The 23,765-nt window shown below is 40.3% G+C and overlaps 6 protein-coding genes across 10 annotated transcripts in view; 4 read left to right on the top strand and 2 right to left on the bottom strand.

The window, feature by feature from the left end:
* The window catches only part of LOC111190059 (NLR family CARD domain-containing protein 3-like), a 260,290-nt gene extending 237,789 nt beyond the window's left edge, over positions 1–22,501 (top strand). Inside the window, exons 14-17 of the mRNA XM_049478460.1 lie at positions 17,239–17,876; positions 18,098–18,443; positions 20,270–20,398; positions 22,380–22,501. Of these exons, the coding sequence (XP_049334417.1) occupies positions 17,239–17,876; positions 18,098–18,443; positions 20,270–20,398; positions 22,380–22,501 (1,235 nt within the window). The remainder of the gene's footprint in view (positions 1–17,238; positions 17,877–18,097; positions 18,444–20,269; positions 20,399–22,379) is intronic.
* Positions 1–23,765, bottom strand: part of LOC125801199 (zinc finger protein 271-like) — an 883,173-nt gene that overhangs the window by 613,987 nt on the left and 245,421 nt on the right. The window lies entirely within an intron of this gene.
* The window catches only part of LOC125801195 (zinc finger protein 585A-like), a 357,158-nt gene that overhangs the window by 163,218 nt on the left and 170,175 nt on the right, over positions 1–23,765 (top strand). The gene's annotated exons all lie outside the window — the stretch shown is intronic.
* LOC125801239 (zinc finger protein 484-like) overlaps positions 1–23,765 on the top strand; it is a 241,143-nt gene that overhangs the window by 47,203 nt on the left and 170,175 nt on the right. The gene's annotated exons all lie outside the window — the stretch shown is intronic.
* LOC125801558 (zinc finger protein 585A-like) overlaps positions 1–23,765 on the top strand; it is a 198,612-nt gene that overhangs the window by 47,203 nt on the left and 127,644 nt on the right. The gene's annotated exons all lie outside the window — the stretch shown is intronic.
* Positions 1–23,765, bottom strand: part of LOC111190407 (uncharacterized) — a 305,136-nt gene that overhangs the window by 193,661 nt on the left and 87,710 nt on the right. The gene's annotated exons all lie outside the window — the stretch shown is intronic.

Below are 23,765 nucleotides of genomic sequence, written 5' to 3'. Positions count from 1 at the left end.
TGTTACCAACCTATTTGTAGGAAAAACACATAATTTACATTTATTTAGACTCAATTCTAAAATTGTTTTCCTTGAATTTATCCTCATGAATTGGTACGCTGAATATTGTTTTTTGATCCATTGTTTGATTGAGTTTTCTTTTGGTTTGGTCTATTAATTAAAAAAATATGAAATCTCAGAAATTGCTCCAAAACCAATGAAAACACAGACACGTAGGTTGCTCCTCCCCAAAAGCCCACAGAGCCAATGGTAGCCTTAAGGTTAAAACAGATTCAGTCAGAGAGTGACAGACAGAGTAGTGGTGGAGAATGAAAGTGGAGAGTGTCCAGGATTACGGATGGATCAGTTCAGTTCAGTCTTGAGTGGTAGTTGAAGAGTTTCGAGTTTAGCTTAGCATTTTAGCTTCAATTTAGCGATAGCTTAGCATTCTTAGTGCAACTCATTTAACCTTCTTTAAGCCTATTAATACTAGCATTCTAAAGCAATTTTACGATCTACGAAGCCACGCATTATGCATACAAAGTTTCAGCTGAATAGAGACCGTCAGACTCAACCCAGAAGCCACCAGTCTGGAAGCGACCAGCAAGCCAGCTGAGAGCGAAGGGATTTTCCTGTGGGTTCTGAAGGGACTCCGTGCTGACACCAGGAAGTCAAACCATCTTGCAGACAGACTCACGTGATTCTTTCTCAGGGTGAAGAAACAGACGACCACGCTACAGACGGACGGCACCAATGCAGGCCCACTTTAACATCTCAGAGTAAGGCAGAGCTGGTAAATGGTTTTGTTGGTCATGGTTTGGTTGAATCCTTTATAAATCTCCCTGTTGTATAGACAACTTCTTTTCAGTTGCTTGGTTGTAAATAAGAACCGGCTTCGTAGACTTATAACTTTGTTCATCCTTTAGAAATCCCCACTTAATAATTTTCATTAATCTGACAAGTTATTCCTTTCTATACCGATATTATAACATGTTTTTATTTTAATTCTCATTTATCTTCATACACTGTGATTTGATATCTAATGGCTGCATTTATGACATTTTAATGGATTATTTACTCGTATCTGTGTGATTTAATAAAATTCTTTTTAAATTACAAAACCTTTAATTTCAGTGTGTTTTCTAGATAACTTGGTTATGAAAATGACTGTTCCCGGTAGAAGAAGACACACCCCTTATATGTCATTAATTAATTGATTAATTAACTAAACTAACTAATTAACTAATTCAATTAATTTAACATCTTAATTAGAACCAGGTATTAAACTGCTGAGCTCACTACACTGAACAGATTTTAATTTAGTTATGCATTCTATACATGTAAGAATGCATGAAAACATTCTGCCAGATTTCTGAAGCTTTATAAAATCACTTCATCAATATCTGCTTCTTGGCACCATCCAGTACCACACAATTATTTTGATGGCAGCGGGGGTCCCTTGAAAATAACCTTTGAAAACTCATCCAGAGGTGCCTTCACCAAAGAGATCTTCACGATATCTGACCTGAGATTCATCAGCGTATGGAATGCAGGGAAGTACACTGTATTCATGAACAAGAAGAAACTCAAGTAAGAATGTATGTTTACCTTTTAGTTTAAAATGGGTTTTATAGGCCATATTTATTGTAGTTCTACTAACAAGCTGGCACCACTGTGAAAACATTGGAGGACGCACATTGGAGTACCACTGCATTTTGTGGTGCATCTTGGAACTGATGTTGGCTTGAACTCCTGACTGGACATTCAAAAATGTCTGCATCTGGTTCCTTAGAGTCCAGTAATTTCGTAGAACGACCCATGACTGGACCCTCAAGGTCTGGGTGAGCAATGCTGACTCGATCTTGATTATGTAGGCAGACTGCACATTCTAAACTATTGAAACAGAGATCTGAGCTTGTATGTGTGGAGGAAATTGGGATACTGATTTACGATGAGTATAACTTGAATCAAGCCAACCAGTCATTGTAATAAGGAAGTACATCTATTGGACATACACACAGTGTTAGGACATACAGTTTACAAGATAAACACAGAGGATAGAAAGATGAGAGCACGCTCTGGCTCTCATTTTCTTTACAACCATCTTTATACCACTTTCTGGGAGGGACAGACATTCTAGAAACATCCATACATGTTACAGTCATCTCTTATTTGTGCCTAGTCATAAAAACGTGACCAAAGTGTTGAGTTGATGTTCTAAATTTTAGGGTGTCATGTTCTCTTAGAAAGGAAGCGAAACTAAGATTAAAGGGTAAAGTCTGGAACAGACAATTAAACGTGTGATCACGCATGTTCAAATCATACATTTAGTTTGAGCACAGTGTTAAATCTTACAACACAGTGTTCAATGAAATACATAATTCAAAATGGGTTAATATTCTCAATTTCCCTCACATATTGTTCTTGATTTATTTCCCTTAATAAATGAAATCATATAAAAAGTGTTGTTAATGTTTTGTCTGAAAAATCGTCATTTCATATAATTGTAGGTTATATTAGACTGTGAATTTTGTTTAATAGATGATAAATGGCTGGCTGACTTTATCAACACTACTTTAAACTATTAATATAAGTATATAAACTTGCTAGCTAGCTAATTAGCCTGAAAATGCACACCATTGTCTCAAGTTTATTTAATAAGAGATATCCTGTTCCCCAAATAGACCCTTTAAAATAAAATAAAATTTTGTTTTTGTTTTTATCTAGCTGACTATCAAAAATACTGTAAACTATGGTAGCTATGGGTTAGCTAGCTAGGTGAAGTAGCTAATCCTGCGAGCCAATTAGCCTGAAAATGCACACCACTTAAAACCTTCCTGTTCACTAAATTAATATTTTTTAAATAAAAAAATCTTACCTTCACAAAGTGTGCATCTTTTCTGCTCCTCCAAGATGGCTGGATCCAACTGCCCAGTCTTTTTTCATTTAGCAGATCACACCTTTTTCCCGCCTGTTGATTGTTTCTCTGAATCAATCACTTTTCTTTCTGCGCTCAGAAAACTTTAGTGTAAGTAAAACTCCCATCTGCCCATTTCACAGCTTCTGCTCAGATAAAGACTTAAATACACCTCTGCTTCTTATTAGAAAGCCATTACAAAACCTTTTATTTGATTTTATTACTTTTATTATATTTATTTTACATCTAAGTCTCAATTTTAAAAAAAAAACCTTTTTGTTTTTGCTTCTATATTGGACTATTGTCCGATCCAAACAGTATGAAAGTACTTGCACTATACTAAAATATTCTTATTTTCTACATTTCCTTTGGTCAATTTTGACTACACCTCAAATTAAAAGCCCCCAAAGTCTGTGCCTGAATAAAATTCAGTTTAGAACCAAAACTTTGCAACAAAAGACTTGCTCTATAGAAAAACAATATTTTGTGGTTGACCCCATTTTAGACAGAGGGGACAAACCTCTTAGCCAACCAATTTAGCCATTCAACATGGGGGTCCAAACAGGCATGAACCTCATCCCCATCATGGGAGAGCAAATACACCAACTCTTACTGCACCTGTAGGGAAGAAAAGCAAAAAAAAAACACAATGAACAACATGAAAAAAAACACAGAATACAAGAATTTTAGCACACTGATGAAACACTTATTTAATCTAATACGTGCACACCACCACCAGGAAAATGTGGCACTGCAGTCTAAGGCTAGGCCAATGGAGATGCAGCTATAAAGGCAGCAGCGGATACATTTCCAGGGGCAGTTATCTGAATCCCCCTGATTAAACTGGAGGAACAGGAAATACTGACAGGTCTTAATAACCCTCCTCCTTTCACCCCAAAATCTCTCTCAGGTTCCTAACACAATTAGTAAAATCACAAGAGCGGACAAATATGCAGTAAAAACTTACCCTGGAACAATAGTGAACCCCCTGACCTCAATCTAGAGGAGCAGCAGTCCTTACTACAATTACGCTGTGATAACTCCATTATCATTAAACCCGCTGATAAAGGCAGCGCCACAGAAATTATGGATAGGGACGCCTATATAGAGGAAGCAGAAAGACAATTAAATCAGGAGGAATATTATAAAGAACTCCCTGCACCTATTTTTCTAGAGACAGTTCCAGAGTTGCTACTGTGCACTTGCTGCTTTACTATCTGTGGCTTTCTCTGCATTGCTACTGTGCACTCTTTCTGCTTTACTATCTGTGGCTTTCTCTGCATTGCTACTGTGCACTCTTTCTGCTTTACTATCTGTGGCTTTCTCTGTGTTTCTACTGTGCACTCTCACTGCTTTACTATCTGTGGCCTTCTCTGCATTCCTACTATGCACTCTCACTGCTTTACTATCTGTGGCTTTCTCTGCCTTGCTACTGTGCACGATCACTGCTTAACTATCTGTGGCTTTCTCTGCGTTTCTACTGTGCACTCTCACTGCTTTACTATCTGTGGCCTTCTCTGCATTCCTACTATGCACGATCACTGCTTAACTATCTGTGGCTTTCTCTGCGTTGCTACTGTGCACTCTTTCTGCTTTACTATCTGTGGCTTTCTCAGCGTTGCTACTGTGCACTCTCACTGCTTTACTATCTGTGGCCTTCTCTGCATTCCTACTATGCACTCTCACTGCTTTACTATCTGAGGCTTTCTCTGCCTTGCTACTGTGCACGATCACTGCTTAACTATCCGTGGCTTCCTCTGCATTGCTACTGTGCACTCTCACTGCTTTACTCTCTTTGGCTCTTACTGCATAACTATCTGTGGCCTTTTCTGCATTCCTACTGTGCATTCTTCCAGCTTTACTATCTGTGGCTTTGTTTGCCCTGCTACTGTGCATTTTTCCTGCTTTACTATCTGTGGCTTTTTCTGCATTGCTACTGTGCATTTTTCCTGCTTTCGTATCTGTGGCCTTCTCTGCTTGCTACTGTGCATTCTTCCAGCTTTGCTATCTGTGGCTTTCTTTGCCCTGCTATTGTGCACTCTTGCTGCTTAGGTATCTGTGCCTTTTTCTGCGTTGCTAGTGTGCACTCTTTTTGCTTTACTCTCTGTGGCTTTTTCTGCATTGCTACTGTGCACTCCTGCTCCTTTACTCTCTTTGACTCTCACTGCATAACTATCTGTGGCTTTCTCTGCGTTGCTACTGTGCACTCTTTTTGCTTGACTATCTGTGGCTTCCTCTGCATTCCTACTGTGCACTCTCACTGCTTTACTATCTGTGGCTTTCTCTGCATTGGTACTGTGCACTCTTGCTGCTTAGGTATCTGTGGCTTTTTCTGCGTTGCTACTGTGCACTCTTGCTGCTTTACTATCTGTGGCCTTCTCTGCGTTGCTACTGTGCACTGTTGCTGCTTTACTATCTGTGGCTTTCTCTGTGTTGCTACTGTGCATTCTTCCAGCTTTACTATCTGTAGCTTTCTCTGTGTTGCTACTGTGCACTCTCGCTGCTTTACTCTCTTTTGCTTTCACTGCTTAACTATCTGTAGCCATTGACAGTATATATTAACTGGACCAAGCCATCCCGCTGATTTCAACGGAGCCAGGTGAGGCCAATCGTGTCACTTCCTGATCGGCTTCTCGTGGGGCGTTAACCGGTGTTGTAGAAAAGAAAATGAAAGGTGGGCTACTCCCACCTCTCGTCCGGGGTACAACTCCCCTGCGTGTTCGTTTGATAGAGAGAGTCAGACAGGTGGAGTGAAGCTGAAAGCAACCAAGTATTTATTACAAAGTACTGAATATTCAGGAGAACCAATACATATAAGACAGTGTTACAGCCGTCTCAGTAAGAGTTCTGACCCCCTCTGATCTGACTCCATGTTTTATACCCAAAATGACGTAAGCCTGTTGATGAGGCGTTGTTAAAATCATCTCATGTTAGCATGCACGTGTCTGACTGGACCACTAGTGTTTGACCTTGACTGTGTTCTTCCATCCTGGCACTATCTGTGTGTGTGCGTCACCCCCCGCTTTGAAGCAGAGGTTTTTTAGGGAGGCACTCACTCACCAAAAGGCTGCTTTGATCTAATAGCCTTTTTGTAGCAAATTAGCCCCGTACCAGTCGAATTGATGACCGTTAGTTAGGGTCATGCAGTAAAACAAAATACTTCAAGCCTGAGCTACATCTCATATGTTATATGTTAATGTGGGTTAATCTGTCATATAATAAAGTCTGTGTTAGTCACATGCCATATCAAACAATGTTTTACTATATGTGTAAAGGATATATTGTGATTATTGGTTAATCTTTTATATAAATGCGTGTAAAATACACTGTGAGTAAAAATGATCAAATATAATGTGAGTATTGGTTAATGCCTATAAAATACAAGGTTTCACACAATAATTATGTAATTATAGATACTAAGATAAGTAATCATTATTGAAAGATATTTGTCAATACACTCAAGGTAAAATAAACCGTTACTCTTTACCGGGAAAGTGAGAGATTGCGCAGGTGCCAGCATGACGTGAATCTTCTGCGTGCCATGCAAACAACCGTACTGTTTATAGGAGCGGCACAGAACTATTCACTCCAAAAAGAACACAGTGAGAACAGCTCCATTCTGTCCCAGAATGAGGCTTTTATTGAAGGAACAGCAGATATAGACTAGAATTACTGATAGCCAATATCACGGATTTACTGAAAAATATTCATAGTTTGTCAATATAACAAGCATTTAGAAACTCTGTAATGATAATTATTAATGTGTAATATAAACTTTAGTTCTATCTATACATTATAATTCTCATGGCCTATCTTACTTCTATTTACTACTTTCTTACGTGGGTTTTCTTGCTTATGGCTCCAATCCATGGGAGAACCTGAAAACAGCTTAATGTACTAAATCAGTGAACAAAAATAAACTCTTTTATTACTCTTCATTACTACTCTATACTACTGTAAGGATGAACTTATACTCCATTAGGAAGTGGTACATTTTACATAAAGCTTTTTTTCTTTTCATTGAAAGCTAAAAAAAATCATTATTGAGTGTTTAAGTATTTGTTAGGTCATTTGTCTTTGGTGAAATTAATAGCTAAAGGCCAAAGTAAACCTACAGGTCAAATGCAAACATAAACATTGTAATACCTTGTAGTGTAAAGCCCTTAAAATATTAATAATATGAACCAATCTACAAATGATAATTATGATAAAGGACATTCCAGAAACAATAACAACAAAACAATATAATACATGATCAAATAGAGAGTGCACAAAAATGAGAAATAACAATGACAACTTGTAGGAATTCATAAAATGGACACAAGCAGGTACCTTGATGTTTAATTTTATTAATCACTTCAGCTTCATCAGCTGTTTTACAGATGTTTAGAATAAATATACAATTAAAGGGAAAAAGGGAGAGCAAAACGTAACTAAATAAATTACAACAGAAATAACATTGTATTATATTTGCATAATAAGAAGTTACTTTGACCCTGTTCGACAGCAATCGGCTCCAAACTTTTGAATTTAAAGGAGCAATCTTATTGGTTATTGTTCAATTATTAGTTCAAAGACACCCCTAAAAGAATGGAAGTGAATGGACAGCTTAGCTCAAATGGTCCTCTTATCCCTCAGCAGCACACGTACGGTGGCACGTTTTGGAAGGGAAAAGCTGGGGGCCTGATAGCAACCATCTAGTAATGCCTTAGCAACCATCTAGCAACTGCTTAGCAACATATTAGCAACCACCACTGACATCATGTCACCCTCCTAGCAACACCTTAGCGACTGCCACAGACACCATAGCAAGCACCTAGCAATGATCATAGCAAATGGTGGGTTGCTGTGCAACCATCCTGCGTTTTCTTCAGGAAATGTACTTTTGTTGTTATTCTTAGCTACCTAGCTAAATGTTAAAACATGCCATTTGCCGTTTTAATGACTATTATTATTGGTAGCTATTGTTAGAAATACACTTTAATTTTTTTTTCTATAATCAATAACTTCACTATAATTAATACTAATCAAGCTAAGGAAGTATAAACAAATGCATTACAAATAAAGGTGTGATAGTACGGTAGGCAACATTGCTTGACATAAAGCTTGCCCCACTGACCTAGAGGACAGCTAAAGGGAAGGTGTTGACATGTTATGGGCAGAGTGGAGAAAGGAGGCTGAAACATTGGACACAAACTCATTGTGTTCTGTAAAATACTTCTTTGTTTTAACAGTCCGTTACTTGCAAGATCTGGCTGTTAAGCAAACTGTACTTGTAAGACAGAAATGAACTGAGACAGACAACTTCTGATCAAGACCAGCCAGAACCAGTTTTTGGGGAACTGACCAAGGTGCCTTCCTCCGTGACCTTGAGGTGGGTTTTGTCTGTAAATGCTCATGTCTGTGAAATTATCTTTGAACTTCTTCTCTTGAACTCCTTGTAAGTGGAACTCGGTCCCAGAGCTCTGTTTTAATAAATTGTTAATTGCTGAAGATAAAGTATCCTGTCTCTCTCTAAATTATCTCTACTTTGGGATTCCATCAAAAGAATCCAGGGGAACGCACTGGAGACGGCGCAGAGGGTAGTGCAGTTTTCCCAACACCATCCTAACTAACGTACAAACAAAGCATTTGCTGTTTTACTGACCATTATTATTCTTAGCTAGCTAGCTAAATGTTTAAATAGGCCATTTGCTGATTTACCGATCATTATTATTTGTAGCTAGCGTAGCTTAAACTCCAGAACACAGCGTTTGCTGTTTTTCTTACCATTATTATTGGTAGCTAGCCTAGCTAAATGTCCTAACACTGTGTAAAGCTTTGTGTAAAACTTTTAAAGTTTAACCTGACATGACCACTAATTCTGTAAACCCTTTATATCTGGTTGACTCTCCTTTGGCAGCAAAAACCTCAGCCAAACATTTCCTGTAGCTGCAGATCTGACCTGCACAACGATCAGGAGGAATTTTGGACCATTCCTTTTCACAAAACTGTTTCAGTTCAGCTATAATATTATGGGATATCTGGTGTGAATCGCTCTCTTGATGTCATGATGCCATAGCATCTCAATTGGACTCTCCAGAAGGCGTATTTTCTTCTGTTGAACCCATTCGGTTGTTGATTTACTTCTATGTTTTGGGTCGCTGTCCTGTTGCATCATCCATCCTATGTTGAGCTTCAGTTGGCGGACAGATGGTCTTAAGTTTTCCTGCAAAATGTCTTGATAAACTTGGGAATAAATTTTTCTGTTGATGACGGCAATCCGTCCAGACCCTAAGGCAGCAAAGCAGCCCAAACCATGATGCCCCCTCCACCACATTTCACAGTTGGGATGAGGTTTTGATGATGGTGTGCTGTGCCTTTTTTCTCCACACATAGCATTGTGTGTTCCTTCCAAACAACTCAATTTTGTTTTAATCTGTCCACAGTATATTTAGCCTGCGTTCTTGTTTCGTGTTTTCCTTATTGTAGATTTGTCAACAAAAATGTTAGCATGTGCCAGAGATTTCTGTAAGTCTTTAGCTGACACTCTAGGATTCTTCCTCACCTCATTAATTATTCTGCACTGTGGTCTTGCAGTTATCTTTACAGGATGACCACGCCGGGGGGAATAGCAGCAGTGCTGAACTTTCTCCATTTGTAGACCATCTGTCTTACCGTGGACACATGAACATCAAGGTTTTAAATATACTTTTGTAACCCTTTCCAACTTCATGCAGGTCAACAATTATTGAATGTAGGTCTTCTGAGAGCTCTTTTGTGTGAGGCATGATTAACATCAAGCAATGCTTCTTAAGAACAGCAAACTCAAAACTGGTGTGTGTTTTTATAAAGCAGGGCAGCTTTAACAAACACAGCCAATCTCATCACATTGATTGGACTCCAGGTTGGTTGACTTCTGGCTCCAATTAGCTCTTAGAAAAGTCATTAGCCTAAGGGTTCACATATTTTTCCACCCTACACTGTGAATGTTAACGTGTTGTGTTTAATAAAACCATTCAAACATATTTTTTTATGTGTATTAGACTGTGTTTGTCTATTGTTGTGACAGATGAAGACATTTAATGACCAGTTCATGCAGAAATCCAAGTAATCCCAAAGGGTTTACATTGATCCTCAGCAGACTAAAACAAGTATCCAGCAGCTGGAGAAAGGAAACCTGATCTTCTATGAGGAAGATCTAAGAGAGAGTGGAATCGATATTAGAGAAGTGTCTGTGTACTCAGGAATGTGTACCCAGATCTTCAGATAGGAACATGAGCTGCACCTGGGGAAGGTCTTCAGCTTTGTACATCTGAGCGTTCAGGAGTTTCTTGCTGCTTTATATGCATTTCTCAACTGAAAAATTCCAAAAGAACAATCCACTGAACAACAAACAAGTAAACTTTTTTCAGCAAGTCAACAAAGACTGACTTCCTCAGCAGTGCCATAGACAGAGCCTTACAGAGTGAGAGTGGACACCTGGACCTGTTCCTTCGTTTCCATCTCGGTCTCTCACTGGAGTCTAATCAGACTTTATTACGAGTCATACTGACCCGAAAAAAGAGGATATCTCACAGCAATGAGGAAACGAGGAGGTGGACCTGGAGGAGTTTAAACTGAAATATGTTCAGGAAAGTGTCTTCTGAGGCTGCTGCCAGTAGTTAAAATATCCAGCTATATAAGTATTTTCATTCAGGCCTTCACACAGTTTTTAATCAACTGCTGTGTGTAGAATCAGTTTCCATTCAATCACTGGTGGATTCACATTATTTACATTATTAAATACATACATATAGCATGAATTATCCTGTGTGTGTAATAATAATTAAACCCTCATTTAATCCAAATAGTACATTAAGTTTCTGTGTTAGACTAATCATATACAGTTTTAAGAAAGAAGTTTGGAAGTTATGAAGAAGTTATGTTACATGTTTTAAAAATAAATTCCCACTCCTTGTAGATCCATTCTAAATTAGCACTGTGTGATTTGAATGAAAAATCATCTCTCAGTATGCCTGAGAGCAATGATGATTAGCAGTATATCATCATGAAAATTTCATATAGAACATACATTTCAAATGTATCTATTTATTTCTAAAATATATGTGAGCAAATGTGTCTTTTTTCCAGAGCTTAACTGGGAAAATAGAATAAATTCTCAGTCTCCAAAAAGCCATGTTCTTTTTGTTTTGTTAAACATTTACTTAGTCTATTTTAACTCATTATAATCTGTCCCAGAGCTTTTGGTGAGTTCTTTTAACAGTCAATAAATTTCACATTTTAATTCTGTTTTCTTTTTTTGTCAATACATTCAAATATTCTCATTTGGATTTATTGTAAAATCATTTGTTTATTCTTATTTTTCAGACTAGCATGTGAAAATCTGGATAAACCTGATAAACTCCTCCCTGAAAGAGCTGGACCTCAGTAACAATGACCTGCAGGACTTAGGAGTGGAGCTGTTCTCTGCTGGACTTAAGAGTTCACAATGTAAACTGCAGATTCTCAGGCAGTGTTTCAGTTTATCAAAGACCAAAATAACAAACAAGACAATAAATGAAAACAGAATTAACTAAAGAAACTAAATTACACAGAAGGATGTGCAAGGCTGGTCTCCGCAGGATATTCTTTCCAGGTTGGCAAAAGGGAGAAGCCCAAAAATCTTTCCCTGCTCTGGCTTCTACAGAATAAACACAAAAGAAAACTGCATAATCAGGCCCAAGGAGAAATAATAAGACCAGGCATTCTAACGTGAAGTGATACCTGTATTTAGGGTCAGTGTTTTATTTCCACAGTAATTGTACTTTTTATGCACATTTCCTTTCTTTTATCCATGTCTGTCTGATCCTAATAAAATCACAATTGACTTATTGGCACCCCTGAATTTAGTATATGTACTCTCAATAGCCATTGTGAATGTAATGAGTAGGGATTTAAGAAGTAGTATAATACAGAAAAATGAAAATTGTAAAATAATAAAGGGTGTCAACATTATTATTTTTTACACAAATTACCCCACCAAATTTGACCCCAACTTCCACCGTAATTTGCCCCACCCCATCCATTGTTTTCTGGCTGAATGACTACAACACTCCAACACAGACAAGACAATGATAGAGAAGACATCTAATGGTGTACGGTGTCCAGTTGTAACGCTCCGGAGCCAGTCTCAGTTCAGACTATAGAGAGCGGACCTGCTCTCCTGGATTGAAGAGTTCACACTGTAAACTGCAGATTCTCAGGTCAGTGTTTCTGTGATTTTTAATTTAAAATTTTTAGGGCTGTCAACGTTAAATTGTTAACACACGCTGTTAATTTGGAATCAGAAACCGGTTACTATTTTTTTTACATACCTCCTCAAATCCAAACTCACACCTGCAATTTTTCTAATACATGGGAGAACTTTAATTTTTTGAAGAATCAGATGGGTTATTCAAGACCTAACTGGAAAAAAACAGGAACAATGGTTCTTTACCTGGAATCTTCAGCAGGGGCTGCCCTACTGCACCTGTAGAGAAGAAAAGCACAAAACGTGTTAGACAAAAAAAACAACAAAAAATGTAAGAAAAAGTGAACACACTAAAATGAACCACATGAAAAAAAGCACAGAATACAATAATTTTAGCACATTTTAGTGCCATTTTGGCACTGCAGTCTAAGGGTGAATCCCATTTCTCCCCTTGGCCCTACCCCTTACCCCTACCCCTCTGTTTTGCGTGTGCACGTCAAGGGGTAGGGGTGTCCCGATTCCTGTTAGGATGAAGTGGTAGGGGTAAGGGGTAGGGCTAGTTAGCCCTTTAAACGGAGATTTTCCAGACCCACACTTCGTACCGAGGGGTATGAGAATGACTGGCAAGATGGCGGAACAAGCGACCAAAGAAAGTATTTTCCATGTTAAAAATTACGATTAGCACTGTATTACCTTAGTTTATTGTGTAGTTTTGATGTTTTATGGCTGAATTCTTCGTAACAAGCATAAAAAGTTCGCTAGTAGTTCGTTTCGGTAGCTAGCTAGCTAGCTAACTTTCCCGTTCCACCTTAAATGGTGCAACAGACGGCAGGCGCTACCGCATTTAAGGCGGAACGGAAAAAATAATCAGTGCTAGTTTCAGCTCCCCATCACAGAGGAATTAAGGAATGTACAATATTAATTAATTTCTGCACCTCCTGCCCCCTTTCTGTACACATACAATGCCCTAAAGTTAACTAGTTAACCAGCAGCTAGGCTACTGAACTTTAGCGCTCCACTGCTATCATCACATCAGCCCAGCAGGGTCACCTACACACCACCGCTAGTAGCCTGGTCATAAATCAGTGCTATTTATTTATGTATTTATTGTTCATTGACAAACGTCATTGTGATATACCAGCGATTCCTCTGTCACTGAGGACCCATATTCTTGCACATTATATTGTTTTTGTAACACATTACCTGCTCCAGGACCAGTGTTGGGAACCAGTGTGATATACAATTTCTAGTATATTATGGAGGCTATTTTCAATAAGATTCACCTTTCACTGGGTGCTTGAAGGGTTGTCCCAATTCCTAGGGGTAGGATTTTACCCCTTCCCCTTGTAACTCCGTTCCAAGGGGAAGGATTACACTCGAAAAGAAGGGGTAGGGGTAAGGGGTAGGGCCAAGGGGAGAAATGGGATTCACCCTAAGTCTAGGCTGGTCATCCCAGTGGGGTCCATCTCCTTTCCCCATCACACTGCCGGCAAGGTCACCTAGGAGAAAAAGAGAGGGGACACGAGCAGAAAGGGAAGCTAACTCTGTTGTTGCACACATAAACATCCACCCTGAACTTTTTCAAGTTGAATCGTGCCCCAAGACACAGACAACTACCTCCTTGCCGCTTATGATAATGTTTTAATATTCTCAGTTTTGCATAAATCCAGTCAAAACTAATTCCATCTCTCTGCCTTCCTCCGAGTTACTGACTGCCCACCTGTCTGACCCGATACCGATGTCGGACCCTCAGGCTCTCGCGTCTCCTGTCCGGCCAGACTGATGGAAGTTTCTGAAGTCAGCTCTTCTCCACCACCACCACAGATCAGCTGCTCATCGACCATCTTACTCTCCACTACAGATTACATCCAATCCATTAGTGGCGATATTACACTCCTGAGTACATAAAACCTATATAGATGTATAAAAGACTTTTTAAATTTCTATTTAAAAGCCGTTTGACCAGTGGTAGGATGGTCCCCCCTTTAATGTGAGTCTTGGTCCTCCCAAGGTTTCTTCCTCCTCCTGCAGCTCTGAGGGAGTTTTTCCTTGCCTCCGCGCTCACTGGGGGTTCTGTATTCTGTATTTTCTATGTGTAATGTTTTGCCTGATTCTTTGTCCTGTAATCATGTTTCTGTAAAGCTGCTTTGTGCCAACACCTGTTGTAAAAAGCGCTATACAAATAAATTTGATTTGATTTGATTTGATTATCCTCAAGCCCTACTTAGCTCCCCTGAGGTGTTCCGACCAGTGAGGCATGTCTCCAACAACTGGAAGATGGTGGACTGGAGCTTTAGTGCCCTGAAACCAGTCTGCATACTGGGGGACTCTAACTTGTCCCGGCTAACAGGACACACCTTTAAGGATCTGCAGATAGAAAGCTACCCAAAGGGAACATTTAGACACGCTGAAAATGTTCTACACAAGGCCACAGTGCATGACAGGGTTCAGTCTGTCATCCTGGCTTTTGGCATCAACCATTGTAGCCAAAGGTGTCGGGAGACTGCAGTAAAGCAGCTATAAAGGCAGCGGTGGATACATTTCCAGGGGCAGCTATTTTTTCCTAGAGCCTCAAACTGGAGTAACAGGAAATACTGACAGGTCTTAATAATCACATTAGGAGAAATTTGGCCTATGTACCACTGCTACCAGCCTCCCAGTGTAAAGCCACTCAGGACAAGATACACTGGACACTAACGTGTGCTAGAGCCATGCTTGAACAGTGGGCCAAACACTTAAACTTGGCAGACCTTCGAACCCAAAACCGGTTTCCCAAAGTGGCGATGAGGTATTAAACCTATCAATATACTACGTACCCACTGTAAATCAATTAAAACTTCTAAATAAAGGCCTAACATTTATCCCCACACCCAAAATAGATTTAAATATGAAAAAAAAAACTTAATCTAAAACATATTTTATGTATGATGAGGTATCCGATCATCCTCCTTTCACCCCAAAATCGAGCTGGATGCTCAAACCTTCTTAGGTTCCTAACACAATTAGAAAAATCATAAGAGCTGACAAATATGCTGTAAAAAATGTACCCTGGAACATTAGTGAACCCCCTAACCTCAATCTAAATGAGCAGCAGTCCCTACTACAATTACGCTGTGATAACTCCATTATAATGAGAAGAGCTGAGAAGAGCTGGAGCCCCCACCCCCATCATGACCACTTTCTACAGAGGGGCCATCGAGAGCATCCTGACCAGCTGTTTCACCGTGTGGTACGGGGCCTGCACAGCATCCTGCCGCAGGACCCTCCAGCGCATCGTGAGAGCAGCTGAGAAGATCGTTGGCACCTCTCTCCCCTCCCTTCAGGACCTGTACAGCTCCCGCCTCACGCGGAAAGCCCTCCGTCTGGCAGGAGATCCCTCCCACCCACTACACAGCTTCTTCAGCCTGCTGCCATCAGGGAGAAGACTGCGGAGTCTCGGGTCTAGGACCAGCAGACTGCGAGACAGCCCCATCCATCAGGCTGTGAGGATGCTGAACTCTCTTCCTGCTCTACCCCCCATCCCAATCCTGCCCACAGCACACACACTCTCATCATCCTGACCCCACATCCTCCCACCAACACAGTACTGAAACTCTGCACTAGAACACACACAGTACTGTAACTTTTGTAAAAGGACCTGCACTACACACCCAATACCTGCACTACTGTTACGCTGCACTGTCATACACACTTTAATTCCCCAAGAACTGGGAACTTTAAGAACTTTACCAGCCTTAAGCTAGATACAACATTGCACTACTGTTATACGGGTTCTATTTATATTGTCACTTGATCTTAATCACCATTAATATTGCACTATTATCTTCTGTCTCACAAATGTCTATTGTGTTTTTGTTGTATTGTACATATAGTGTCTCCCACTCATTTAGATTTAGATTATATATTTATTTCTTTTTATTTCTATTTATATATCTATTTCACCCCCACCACTACTGCACCTTGTTCTGTCTCATGTATGTCTGTGTCCCTGCTGCTGTATTGTACACATAGTGTCTCCCCTTTTTCTTTATTTTTCTTTATTATCCATTATCTGTACTTGCTGTAAAATTGGGAAGGAGAGTAACGTAATTTCAATTCTATGTATGTCCTGTACATATGTAGCATTGACAATAAAACTACTTGACATGACTTGACTTGATAATCAACCCCGATGATAAAGGCAGTGCCACTGTAATTATGGATAGGGACACCTATAGAGAGGAAGCAGACAGACAATTAAATCAGCAAGAATATTATAAAGAACTCCCTGCAACTATTTTTCTAGAGACGTTCCAGAGTTGCTAGTGTGCACTCTCGCTGCTTTACTCTGTGTCTTTCTCTGTGTTGCTAGTGTGCACTCTTGCTGCTTTACTATCTGTGGCTTTCTCTGCGCTGCTAGTGTGCACTCTCTCTGCTTTACTCTCTTTGGCTCTTGCTGCTTTACTATCTGTGGCTTTCTCTGCATTGCTACTTTATTTCAGTAATTCAGTTCAAAATGTGAAACTCATATATTATATAGATGAATTACACAACAGAGTGATCTATTTTAAGTGTTTATTTATTTTAATATTGGTGTTTATGGCTTACAGCCAATGAAACCCAAAAATCAGTGTATCAGAAAATTAGAATATTATATAAGGCCAATTACTTTCTGCAGTGTGGACAGTGTGCCAAGTCCTGTTGGAAAATGAAATCTGCATCTCCATAAAAGTTGTCAGCAGAGGAAAGCATGAAGTGCTGTAAGATTTTGTGGGAAAACAAAACTGCACTGACTTTAGACTTGATAATAAAACACAGTGGATCAACACAAGCAGATAACATGTCTCCCCAAACCATCACTGATTATAAGTAAATTTTAGTTTTCCAGCAGGACTTAGCAAACTGTCCACATTGCCAAGAGTTCGCACTCAAAAAGTTACACGAGGCCATCAACAAGCAGATGACCGCGCGACCAGAGGCTGTACTCATTGTTGCAGGGGACTTTAACCGGACAGACTTTAAAACTTTTTGTCCAGCATTATTTCAGCACAATACATACTTCACGCGAAAAAAAACCCAGACACAGGAAAATTGCTACACAAACATCCGGGATGCCTACAAAGCCCTCCCCGACCCCCTTTTGGCAAATCAGATCACTCCTCCATTCTGCTTCTGCTCACCCACAGGCAGAGGCTGAAACAAGAGCCGCCAATCACCAAGGAGCTGCCCCGTTGGTCTGACCAATCGGAAGCCACGCTTCCAAAATGTTTCGATCACGTGGACTGGGAGATGTTCCGTGATTCATCAAGCAGCATCCAAGAGTACACGGACACAGTCACAGCCTTCATTCGCAAGTGCTTGGATGAAGTAGTGCCTTCCAGATCAGTGCGTGTCTTCCCCAATCAGAAGCCCTGGCTAAACCGCGACGTCCGCTCCGCTCTCAGCGTACGCAGAGCCGCTTTCAGATTTGGGAATACAGAGTATAAGCGAGCCAGCTACGCTCTCCCTAGGACCATACAAGCGGCCAAACGTGGGTACAGAGAGAAAGTGGAAGCACAGTTTAACACAGCCAACACCTGGAGCTTGTGGCAGGGTCTGAACAACATTACTGGCTACAAAAGAAGCTCTCACACTCTGACCAGCACTGACCTGAAGGAGGAGCAAAACCGCTTCTATTCTTGTTTTGAGGCAGATCACTCCGCGCTCCCAGAGTGTGCCCCGCCCACCGCTGATCCCAACCCACCCTCCATCTCCGAAGCTGACGTGCGCACAGCGGGTAAATCCATGCAAGTCAGCTGGTCCGGACGGCATTCCCGGGAGAGTGCTTAAAACCTGTTATAGAGAACTGGCAGGAGTCTACACAGACATTTATAACACCTCACTCTCTCTCAGTTGTGCCAGCTTGCTTCAAACTGGCCACCTTTTTGCCAGTTCCAAAGACTGCCCACACCACCTATCTGAATGACTGGTGACCTGTTTCCCTAACCTCCATCATAAGTAAATGCTTTCAGAGGCTGGTTAGGGATATCATCAGTTCCTCACTGCATGCCATCCTGGACCCACTACAGTTTGCATACAGGTGGAACAGATCCACTGATGATGCAATCACCCTGACCCTGCACACTGCCCTCTCTCATCTGGACAAGAAGGACACGTATGTGACAATGCTGTTTGTAGACTACAGTTCAGCATTCAACACCATCGTTACCTCGAGGCTCGAAGTCAAGCTCCGGGATCTGGGTCTGAACAGCACACTGTGCAGCTGGATCCTGAACTTCCTGTTGGACCGACAGCAGGTGGTTAGGATGGGCAACATCACATCCTCCCCACTGTGCTCAACCCGCTCCTGTATTCCCTGTACACCCAAGACTGCACAGCTTTAATATCATCATCAAATTTGCTGACGACACAATTGTTGGCCTGATCTCCAATAACTACGAATCGGCCTACAGAGAGGAGGTCAACATCCTGTAATAGTGTAAGTTATTACGTTTGTTGTTATTGAGTGTATTTTGTATAGCGTTTACAGTAAAGCTATCTGTATGTCTTATTTTATATTATATTTTATTATTATTCTTGTAAATATTGTTCTCTGCACATTGGTGGTGAGAGATTCTGTCAACAACAAATTGTACTTTTATTAAGTTTTCTTAGGTTCTAAACTGTCTCACTCCTTAACCCCCCTTTTTCCCTATACACTCCTAACCTTTTGCCCCTCACCCTTATCTCTCACATCTCTCCTTTGTTTAACATAAGTTGATAGAGACACCCCCAATGATGACACCCCCCACATACTCCTCCATAAACCCTTACCCTTTCTCCCCCTGCTGTGTTCAAAGCAGTTTCTCCTGTATGTAAAGTCCTGCTAAAATGTCTTAGTAGCTCAGTCTAGCTGAGTCTCGGTCAGAGAGTCTAGTTCAGTCACAGACAGTAACAGACAGACAAGTCACATGGACTAGTCAGGCGGACACAGAGGGAGCAACGACCAACTAAGCTGTGCCCGTGTAGATTTTCTGTCTGCACGAGAATAAACTCAAGTCATCTCTCAAGCTGTCTCCTGATTCCTGATTCTGACTCCTGATTCCTGAAAGCCGAATTTCTAACAACTTGGTGCCGTGACCCGGATGGCCTACTGAAACCTACTTGGTGAGTAAACGCCATTTCGAACTGAAGAGAAATTATGGCTGGATAAAATAGGAGTCAGTAAATGTTATCCTCTCTGAACTGAGAGATGCTTGTTTGTTACTGCTAGAAGATCAGAATTAGTAACTGTTATCCTCTCTGAATTGAGAGATGTTTTGTTTGTTACTGCTAGAAGATCAGAATTAGTAACTGTTATCCTCTCTGAACTGAGAGATGCTTGTTTGTTACTGCTAGAAGATCAGAATTAGTAACTGTTATCCTCTCTGAACTGAGAGATGTTTTGTTTGTTACTGCTAGATCAGAATTAGTAACTGTTATCCTCTCTGAACTGAGAGATGTTTTGTTTTGTTACAACTGTAAACTTAGGATTTGTTACTGGGATCCTCTCTAACAAAGAGAAACGTTTTACTTAGTGTTGAAACTTACTGCTGTAGTCCTCTGTGAAGTACAGTTTGTTGGTATCTGCTGGTAGTGTCTTTGTTTTGCTATTGTTTCAGAAAGCTTGGTTTTGTTCTCTTGTTTTCTCACCATGTCTGCTAAAGGCCAAAACATTCAGAATCTTGCTAAACCTCTTAACTATAAAAGCAGCACCTTAGTTAAGGGAGGGACTGAAATGCCACAATGGTCTGATTCTGATTTTGAAAGCGTAATCAGTGACATTGGGAAGAAACATATTTGTGAGCAAAAGTTAACTCAGTACTTTTCATCCAAAGGTTTCTCTGCTGATAGAGAATGGACTCTTGCTGAGTGTAAAACAGCTTTAGGTTACAGCCTCAAGCACAACTCAGTTAAGGAATGTCTTTTTGTTATTAAGCATTACTGGGAATGCAAGTTGAAATCTATGGATGAAAAGTTAAAAGAAGCAGAAGGAAAGGTCTTAGAGCTAACTAGCGAGTGTAGAAGGCATAAAACTGCTACCAAACATGCCCAGAGCACATGCAAGCAACTGCAGCAAACATTGACAGAAGTTGAACAGCAACATGCCAAACTTAAGTCAAAGTCAGGGCCTCAGTGTTCTCTGACTGTTGCCCCTACTCCAGGTCAGCCGTGTTACAAAGAGGATGGAAATCCTCAAGTAACAGTCAGGCTGTATCCTGAATTGTCTGAGAGTGACCTCTCTGATTGGTCAGAATCTGTGTCATCAGATAAAGATTCTGACCATGCTACTGGTAAAACACATTTTCCAATCTGTGTTAAAATGAGACCTGTAACTGTTGTATCCTCTGAGGTACGTAATAGGAGAAATGCAGGTGGTGAAACCAGACTAGAAATTGTGCACATTCCTTTAGATGCAGCAACTTTGGACACAATATCCAAAGAGTTTAAACCTCCAAGGGAAATGGGGCTCGACTTCATTGACCTCATGCATAAGAAAAGGAATTTGTACTCACTACATCCCAATGATGCAGTAGCCATTGCTAGTCAAGTTCTTAACATCACAGATGGTAGAGAACTTGCTAAAAAGGTGTCAAATGCTTTGGGTGACAAAGGCCAGAACCTTGACAAAGGGTGGGAAGCTTTTGAGGACTGGATTAAATGTAAATGTCGTAAAACAACTGATTGGGGGCAGATTACCAACTGCAGACATAGAAAGGGAGAGTCTGCAGCAGACTTCTGTGAGAGGTTTGAAAGAGTTTTTCTGCGTCATTCAGGTATCAGCCAATACAATGCTGATAACATCAACAATACAACTGATGGTCCCCATTTTAGACAGCTGGTTGAGTCACTGCAAACAGATCTTAGACAAGCTCTGGTGACTTCTGTTCCAAACTGGAGGAATACTAAGTGGGTTGATCTTAAGAATGAACTGGACCGTTTGGATGTGGATCTTGAACCAAACCATGTTCCTGCATCCATACACATCCTCACAAACAATCGATCAAACTTGGGTTCCAATCAACGATTTTCTAATCAGAAAAAAGAGTGCCACTACTGCCATAGAATTGGTCACTTTTCTCGAGTTTGTCGTAAAAAGCAGGCAGATAGACGCAAAATGGGTGCTAGTTCTAGAGACAGCACAATGGGAAATTCTTTTGGTGGGTTCTCACTAGGAAGCCCATCTGGGATTTCGCAAGAACAGATACCACTGATAGTCAAGACTTTACAGGGTGTCACAGGGCAGTTATCTTTGATATTCAGTGCTCTACAGGGAGTCACAGGGATTTAAAAAGTTTCTCCTGCTTTGGCTTAAGCTAATTTGTCCTGCTACTTAAGCTCATATTTGTGCTATAGGTTGTTAAGAACTGATTTTGTTGGTTTTAAATCACAAAGTAGAATCTTAAGTTTCTTATGAACACAAGTTGAATTTACCATCCAGGTTGAGCTTACCATAAGCTTAGTAGCATGTTAATATTATCTTATTGAGATTTGAGTGCACTTTTCGAACAGTTTTATTTTGTTTTGTTTTCAGTCCTGATTAAGTTATGTTGTGTTGCACAATTTTTGAGGTAATACACCAAACGAAGTTTCTGCAGAATTTAGGTGATGTAGTTATTGCATTTAGATACAATGAACCACTATACGATCAATTTAAAATTGTTATACACTGAATAAACCACTATACGATCAATTATACAATTTAAGTTTTATAATCTTTTCAGCTACAACCTGTAGTTTGAGTTCCTGATCTGTGGAACTCTGAGTATGGCTGAATTGATATGTTGAAAGTGATCCATATGGTTTCTGGATCAAAGGGGAAGCTAACACTAGCTTTAAAAGCACAATTTGGTCACAGTAGGGTAATACAAATAGTTTTCTCACCTGTGGTGAGAAGAAAACTCGGACAACTAACGAGATTAGAGCAAATGTCTTGTTATTTCTGGTCAATGGGTCATGGTGAGGAAACATGAAACAATCTATTTAGATGAGAATGTCTCATTGGGTTTTGTTAGTTTCTGCTTGCTCCCCAAAACTGAGATCTAGGGTCAGTAAGAGAAGAGGTGGGTAATAGTACAGAGTCCAGAGGAAGAACCATGATTTCTATTTTCATGGGGGTTACCCTTTGGGATGAAGATTTCAACACACTGTACATTATCATAACAGCCTCTTCTGAGGGATAGATAGTGGGGATAAGCAGATAAACTACAAAAAAAAAAAAGACATAATCAACATCAATGAACAATTTACTGCTCAGTGTTTCCTCTGTTACAGATCTGTTGGAGCCAGACAGTGCTCCAGCCAATCCAGCATGGCGAGAACAATTTGTGACGTGTCGGACGCAAGCCTCAACAGTTGAAGAGACAACTGATGTTCAAAGTGGACTTCCCAGATGACCTGCCTTTCACCGACATTGAAGCAATCGCCATGGACATCCACACACACACACACACACACACACACACACACAATGTGGCTGCTCAAAAGAGGAGATGTGTGATGTAAGAGGAGACATCACCACATGGGAGCAAGCCTCTTGGAAAACCATGGACAACTACTGAAACTTTCTTCATTATTCTTCAGGAACATTTTTGGGACCAAGTAACAGCCATAAACAGATCCAATACTTGGTTACATCAACTTTTCTGACATTTATGGTACAATTACAGTTGTATAGTTACAGCTCTTTAATTGTTTATACATATGACAATTTATTGTACATAGTTTTGTGATTCTCCATGTTGGGAGAATCAGAGGGAGCAATGAGAGATTCTGTCAACAACAAATTGTACTTTTATTAAGTTTTCTTAGGTTCTAAACTGTCTCACTCCTTAACCCCCCTTTTTCCCTATACACTCCTAACCTTTTGCCCCTCACCCTTATCTCTCACATCTCTCCTTTGTTTAACATAAGTTGATAGAGACACCCCCAATGATGACACCCCCCACATACTCCTCCATAAACCCTTACCCTTTCTCCCCCTGCTGTGTTCAAAGCAGTTTCTCCTGTATGTAAAGTCCTGCTAAAATGTCTTAGTAGCTCAGTCTAGCTGAGTCTCGGTCAGAGAGTCTAGTTCAGTCACAGACAGTAACAGACAGACAAGTCACATGGACTAGTCAGGCGGACACAGAGGGAGCAACGACCAACTAAGCTGTGCCCGTGTAGATTTTCTGTCTGCACGAGAATAAACTCAAGTCATCTCTCAAGCTGTCTCCTGATTCCTGATTCTGACTCCTGATTCCTGAAAGCCGAATTTCTAACAGTGGGAATCTGCACCTTAGTGTTTCACCCATTGTACACCTGTACTCTGTTACGTGACAATAAAAATCTTGAATCTTGAAAGCCAGGTTCTTTCTGTTTAGTTAAACATTTACTTGGTCTACTTTAACTCATTATAATCTGTCCCAGAGCTTTTGGTGAGCTGCATGCCTACGCTCATCACAGTAAAGTGGAGGTTTCTGCATGTTCACTATTTCAGTATAAAGAAACACAGGTTCTTTAGACAGAAAATACATTTCACAGTTCAATTCTGTTTTCTAGCTTCATGTAATCTTGGAGTAAAGACGTGTGAAAATATGGAATCCGTTTTAAACCTGGAAAACTCCCCCCTGAAAGAGCTGGACCTCAGTAACAATGACATGCAGGATTCAGGAGTGGAGC

The sequence above is a fragment of the Astyanax mexicanus genome, chromosome 4 (genome assembly GCF_023375975.1).
Source record: "Astyanax mexicanus isolate ESR-SI-001 chromosome 4, AstMex3_surface, whole genome shotgun sequence".
In the NCBI taxonomy this organism is placed as follows: Eukaryota; Metazoa; Chordata; class Actinopteri; order Characiformes; family Acestrorhamphidae; genus Astyanax; species Astyanax mexicanus.
This window is presented reverse-complemented; position numbering and strand designations above follow the sequence as displayed.